This window comes from Conger conger, chromosome 6 (assembly GCF_963514075.1).
Source record: "Conger conger chromosome 6, fConCon1.1, whole genome shotgun sequence".
In the NCBI taxonomy this organism is placed as follows: Eukaryota; Metazoa; Chordata; class Actinopteri; order Anguilliformes; family Congridae; genus Conger; species Conger conger.
In genome coordinates this window covers 50,610,409-50,617,273 of record NC_083765.1, presented here as the reverse complement: position 1 = coordinate 50,617,273, position 6,865 = coordinate 50,610,409, and the positions used below count along the sequence as shown (strand labels likewise).

General features: G+C 44.4%; 1 protein-coding gene across 4 annotated transcripts in view; it reads right to left on the bottom strand.

Annotated features, from left to right (window-relative positions):
- The window catches only part of LOC133130220 (anoctamin-5-like), a 61,426-nt gene that overhangs the window by 31,484 nt on the left and 23,077 nt on the right, over positions 1 to 6,865 (bottom strand). For all 4 annotated transcript variants that reach the window (XR_009708927.1, XM_061244623.1, XM_061244624.1 and 1 more), the window contains one exon: positions 2,056 to 2,163. Coding sequence is in view for 2 of the 4 variants with exons in the window: in XM_061244623.1 (XP_061100607.1) it covers positions 2,056 to 2,163 (108 nt within the window). In the remaining 2 variants the exon portion in view is untranslated. The remainder of the gene's footprint in view (positions 1 to 2,055; positions 2,164 to 6,865) is intronic.

Here is a 6,865-nt window from a genome sequence, read left to right as displayed (position 1 = left end):
GACCTCTGGAATTAAAACAGCCCAAAACATCACTGACCGTGCACTAAACTTCACTGTGGCTATGACGCACATCTCCTTTTATGCATCCTGTTTTAATGGCAAACATGCTGATGCTGTATCTGACATTCAACTTGGTCTCACCTGGTCATGTAAAGTATGATTGAAGGTGCTGTGGTCAGATGAGGCCAAATGGAATACTACTGGTCTCAAATATCTCGCTTAACTATCTCCCCAAATGTAAGCTCTACAGTGCCTAACGTCCTTCTTTGATTCTTTTTCCCAGGGCTACTGGCCCCCCCTCCACCCGCGGCCCCCACCCTGGGGACCTGGGCTCCAGTGCTCCAGCCCTGTACCTCCCCTGGTTCATCCCCATGCTTCAACGCACCCTGGAGCTACAAATGAACCGCATACTTTACATTCCTCCATGAGCACTTCCTGACTCACACTCCAGGCCAGCGGAGGATGGGAAACCTAGGCCTCCGGAATCCCCAACCTCAAGGTACGAGGCCTGGAAGCCCGCTTTGGGTCCCACACTGAACAGTGCTCGTATGTGCCCTGGATACCAACAGAGAAGTGTCTGTTCTCAGAGAGGCAGGGGTGCCAAAAGGCTTGAGAAGTGGAAGTGGGGAATATGCTCAGGGTCACAGAACCATGTGACAAAGACTCACAAGCACAGATTCAAGTCTGCCTTTGGGGAAAAAAGGCGGTGTCATAATGTTTGCAACTCCCACCACTTCCTCTTGCTATTCTGGCACTGTGCAGCATGAGGTTTGAGACTGCCCTCTCTCCCCTGCCAAGTCAGATTACCACACCGCCACTTTACCCAACACACACACTGGGCCCTTAACCCAAGCCAAGTAACAGCCTGTTTGCCAATGACAACTCTTTAAAGATCACAGGCAAAGGCCCAGTGTTTTCTTCAAGGCTGGGAATTCAAATCAGTGTGTTAACAAGAAACCGTCAACCAATTTTAACCGCGCAATCCATTTTATCACAGAAACCATACATATAAAACACACATGAAAAAAACTCCATCAAAGAACAGGTATTGTGTTTACAGCAGCCCAGACCTCCTTTCTGTAACTCACCGGTCATTACAAGCAGACATTGCATTATAATGTTTTTAATGCAAGGCAAAAAACTGCACTTACAGTGTACGTAACTACGGCAATATTAAATTGTACTGAGATGAAACTGCCTGGAATTTGCTGTTCTACAGCTGACCATTAGGTGGCGTTGTGCAGTACACAGACAGGAAGTGACTGATAGTAAGAGGAAGTCTGTAAAAACAATTTCTCAGGGTCGTGAGAGAGCGAGTATAGACTGAATAGACAAACACGTGTGAGCTGGCCTTCATGAGTGTGTGAAGGGAAGTGCTCTAGTGTAGGACACCCCCCCCCCCCCCAGCACCTGAGACACAGGACAGACCTGCTGTACAACGCACAGGTATGTGTTACACATGGAGTCCACTGCTTAATACATGGACGAGAAAAATGCCTACCTGCACTGAGCAAATTTTAAGTGTATCCAAATATTTTTATCTGACACTGTTGTAGGCAGCAATGTTTCGAACATGATAACTACGTGTCAGTTTCATCATTGCTTGATAAAGAGGGTAGTTATGATCTTTCCTCGAAACAGACTTTAATTCTACAGGCTACATAACCTTGTGTGACGGTGGAACATTCTTTTAAATAAAAAGCCATTCATGGAGGAAATGGTTGCATGCTAAAAAGTGTGCCTCGATTTGCTTTGGTGTCAGTCTATGGTAGTCCTTTTGTGGTGCTGCACATAAACCACTCAATTGAAAAGCACTTCTCCATGGATACTTTCACTGATGCAAGACCGAAAGAGAGCAGGGCTTGATGAATGACACCAAAGCCAAGCGACTCAGACCAGCTGTTGTTTATGAATCAAGGCCTGGTCTCCAAGGAAGTTAATTATGTGCTTCCCTCGTGTGAATGCCCTATGTACACAGTGTGACTAAATGAAACTAGTGTTTACTGTTAATGTAGTCTGTGCTGCGCATTAGCGTGCATTAGAAGAATGCCTCACCTGCTTCTTCTCGTCATTCTTGTCGTCAACGTAAGCCAAGACGAAGTCAATCCTCCGCACCCCATCCCTGAAGAACACACAGTCTCTGCTCCCTCTTGCTGTGTTATTCTGTAGGGAGAGCGCCAGAGGGGATGAGATGTACCATAAACACACATATAACACACACAAACACACACACACACACACACACACACACACTTACTCTCACAAACACACACTCTCACACATACACACACACACACACACACACACACACACACATTCGCACACACGCTCGCACACAGAAATCTTTGCCAATTTTAGAAAATTTGTTAAAAATTAAAAGCATGCAGGTTAGGTTAATTGGAGATTGTAAATTTCCTCTAGGTGTGAGTGCGAGAGTCAATGGTGTGTGCGTGTGTGTTTGTGTGTAGGTATGAGTGCATGAGTGAATGGTGTGTGTGTGTGTGTGTGCGTGTGTGTGAGTGTGTGTGTGTGTGTGTGAGTGAATGGTGTGTGTGTGTGTGTGTATGTGTGTGAGTGTGTGTGTGTGTGTGTGTGAGTGTGAGTGTGTGTGTGAGTGTGTGTGAGTGTGTGTGTGAGTGTGAGTGTGTGTGTGAGCGTGTGTGTGTGTGTGTGTGAGTGTGTGTGAGTGTGTGTGTGTGTGAGTGTGAGTGTGTGTGTGAGTGTGAGTGTGTGTGTGTGAGTGTGTGTGTGTGTGTGTGTGTGTGTGTGTGTGTATGTGTGAGAGTGTGTGTTTGTGTGTGTGTGTGTGTGAGTGTGTGAGTGTGTGAGTGTGTGTGTGTGAGTGTGTGTGTGTGTGAGTGTGTGTGAATGTGTGTGTGAGTGTGTGTGTGTGTGAGTGTGTGAGCGTGTGTGAGTGCGAGTGCGAGTGCGAGTGCGAGTGCGAGTGTGAGTGTGTGTGTGAGTGTGTGTGTGTGTGTGTGTGTGTGTGTGTGTGTGTGTGTGTGTGTGTGTGTGTGTGTGTAGGTATGACCGCGCAACTCTGACCAGAAATCAGATCCCGCACCCACACACTTGATTGACTTACTGCAGCCACATTATTTTTGAAATGTAGCAACTTCATACATCATTTTATAAAGATATGCAACTAAGGACCAAATTTCATGAAATTACACAAATCATCAAGGTGGAGATAGATTTTTAAGATTTTTCAAAATGGTGGAAATCCATTATCACAAATTGTTTTACACCAGCAGCGATTTTGTTCATCTTGAGGAGTGGCATCTAAAAGTACTAGTTTCATGTCTCCAAGACAAAAGTGTTAAAAGTTACGACCTGTTAGAGCTGCACATTTTTCACTGGATATGTTGTAAACAATCCTGCAAGGTTTCATGATGACCTGGAAGAGCAAAGCTAGTTTAAGGACTCCTGTAAGTTGATCTTCTGTGAGCCATTCACTTCCACTTCATCAGGCAAGCGGTTTAGGAGATATGACCTCTTGTATTTTCAGATTTACGCCCAATTTTGCAGGTGTAAGTTTAATGTCCTATAGATGTAAATTTTGTAACGATTGTAAATGGTAAATGGTAAATGGCTTGCAATTCCGCTCGTCAGGAGCATCTGGGGGGTTAGGTGTCTTGCTCAGGCACACTTTGACACACCAGGGCGGGATCGAACCGGCAACCCTCCGACTGCCAGACGACAGCTCTTACCACCTGAGCCTGTACCTACCGCTACCAAACCAGGATAAATATGATGACATGGGCCATGTTTCAAGTATATGGCTAACTCAGTTAACCCGATTAATCTGTTGACATTTTGGGATAAATTCAGGATTTTCGGTTTCACAATGCAAGCTCACAATCTAGGCAGACTATCTATTATGCACAAACACGCAAAAGACAGACGAAAGGTTGAGAGGCTATCTTTATGAGCACCACTGGGAATCATTTACCTCGAACAATGAATATACACGCAGTGAGCACTTTATTAGGTAATGATTAGACTTCATTTTTAGACTTATTGGTCTTCCGCTGCTGTAGCCTATCCAGTTAGAGGTTTGACGCATTGTGTGTTCAGAGATGCTCTTCTGCATACCACTGTTGTAATGTGTGTTCAGAGATGCTCTTCTGGATACCACTGTTGTGTGGTTATTCGTGTTACTGTCACCTTCCTGTCAGCTTTGACCAGTTTGGCCATTCTCCTCTGACGTCTCTCATTAACAACGTCTTTTTGCCTGCAGAACTGCTGCTTACTAGATGTTTTTTGTTTTTCGTAACATTCTAGAGACTGTTGTGTGTGAAAATCCCAGGAGATCAGCAGTTCCTGAGATATTCAATCCACCCTGCCTGGCACCAGCAATCATTCCTCGGTAAAAGTCACTTAGATCACATTTATTCTCCATTCTGATATTTGGTCGGAAAAACAGCTGAACCTCTTTACCATGTCTGCATGTTTTTAGACATTTAGTTGCTGCCACACGATTGGCTGACTAAATATTTGCATTAACAAGCTGGTGTAAAGGTCTACCTAATAAAGTGATCACTGAGTGTATATTACCTCATTTAACAAAATGCCAAAATATCACAAACATTTCATTTTTTGGAAAATGTTAGGAAATCTCAAATATGCTCTTTTGTACTGACACACTAATGCAGAAAACTCAAAAAATGAAAAATATAAAAATACCCAAGACCAAATTTATATTAAAATAAGTAGAGTGCCCAAGCACAGCACTGAAAGAGAATATAAATGTAAGAGACACAAAGAGGACCTGTACAGCCACCACACTAACTATGCGGCATTTGCCATGCCCATTGCTTTTACTGCCTGTGGCCTGCTCAGTATTCATCATTTGCTGCAAATTACTCGCCTGACGTTTGCTGAACTCAGATCAGCAGATAGAGAGGGAGTGGTTTTGAACAGAGCTTCATATCCCCCCTGTTCCTTATGCCCCTATCGCCGTTTCTCAAAGCAGAACTGAGCCCGGAGGGTTCTCAGGGGAGCCCATGATCTAGGACCAGCACTTGATCAGGTGACCAGGTTAATCAGCTGCCTGGCCTAATGTTATTGTTAATGCTAATGCACTCAGCAGCTGCGGCAGAAAAACAACCGCCTATGTAGAGTAGCCCGCTTCCCACCAGCAGTCACACAATCCCTGGGGGAGCAGATGTGCCCTTGTTTCCTTGGCAACAACTAAAATGCGTAATTTTGCTTAAAAAGAGAAACGGTTCACCTCCAAGGCTGCCTCCGGTCCCAGCGATACGTCGTCTGACATCGGTGTCGGAGTGTTTAAGCGGGCTCTCCCCGAGCCCCCGTAACCGAACCTTTGACCGCCTGCGTTCTGCGCGAGCCGGAGTGACCGTGCTCTGGAGACAGGGCCCTGAGAGATGACGTCACTGACCACAGCCCCAGGCTGCAGTAATGTAATAAGACTCTGTGGCAGGGAACTCACACGCAGAATCACGGATCACCCACTCACAGTGCAGGCATCAGTGCTTCACCGCGCCAGAACACCGCGCCAAACCAGAGCAACCCAAGCAGCAAATCTGTCCCCAATCCAAAGAGGATGCATGTGATTGTGATGTTTTATTGTCCTGGATGGTATTTTGTTCTGAAGGCATTCGAGACAAAGCACAAAATTATTTTTTCTACTTGATTTGATGAAGCATTTGCAGACTTGTGTGAATGTAAAGACAGATGAGATCAACTGCCCACAGACAACCACATGCTCAGCAAATAAACACCCTAATTTTGCGATATTTATGATTCGACATACAATGGGCTCTGGAATTATTGGTACACTTGATAAATATGCACAACAAATGGTGTAAACTAAAAAATAATACAGTTTCTGACATACGCTTTATTTTCCAACATATGTAAAGCAGTGTGCTTTATTAATGATTTAATGGAATCAACCAAAGTCTTACATTTTTCACCCAAAAATTATATATATATATTTCCCCCAAAACAGGTTCCACAATTATTGGCACCCCTGGTTTAGCACTTTGTGCAAACACTCCTGCCAAAGATGACAGCCATGAGTCTTTTCCTATAATTTGTGATAAGATTAGAGAACACATTTTGACCATTCCTCCATTCAGAATCATTGATATCCTTGGGATACCCCCCCACCCCCACCACAGGATTTTCATGGGATTTAAGATTTAAGTCGACTGAGATGGCCATTGCCGAACCTGGTTGTGGTTTACTTAACCCTTTGTGTGGAATTTGAGGTATGTTTAGAGTCATTGTCCTACTGGAGAATCTACCTATGAGCAAGTATCAGCTTCGTAGCAGAGGCAACCAGATTTTCTCCCCAAATTCCCAGCACTTTGCTGAATTCATTGTGCCACTGGACCACTGGCAGCAAAACATCTCCAAAACATCAATGACCCACCGCCATATTTCACAGTAAGTATGAGATGCTTCTCTTTGTATGCATTCCATTTTGCTGCCAAACATATTGGTGTGCATGGCCAAAACATTACATGTTGGTCTCATGCACTCTCTTCCAGTCATTATTCCAAAGAGGTTTTGTAAACTTAACATGCTTGGTTTTGTTTATTATGCTCAGAAACAGGTTGTCTTTGTGTCACCCTCCCAAAGAGCTTGTTGGTATGGAGGTGCCCTTTTATATTTTGTTTTTTTGACTTGGTGACCCAAGACACAACCAATCTCTGCAATTCATGAACTGTGATTCTTCTGGAACTTCAGGCCTCTCTCACCATCTTCCTTACTGTACATGGGGATAATGCATTTGCGTCCTCTTCCTGGCAAGTTGGCAACCATTCCATATGTTTTATGCCTTTCCATTATTGTTTTCTAAATTGACAGTCCTTTGGCTTTTCCCATGCTGGTGGCT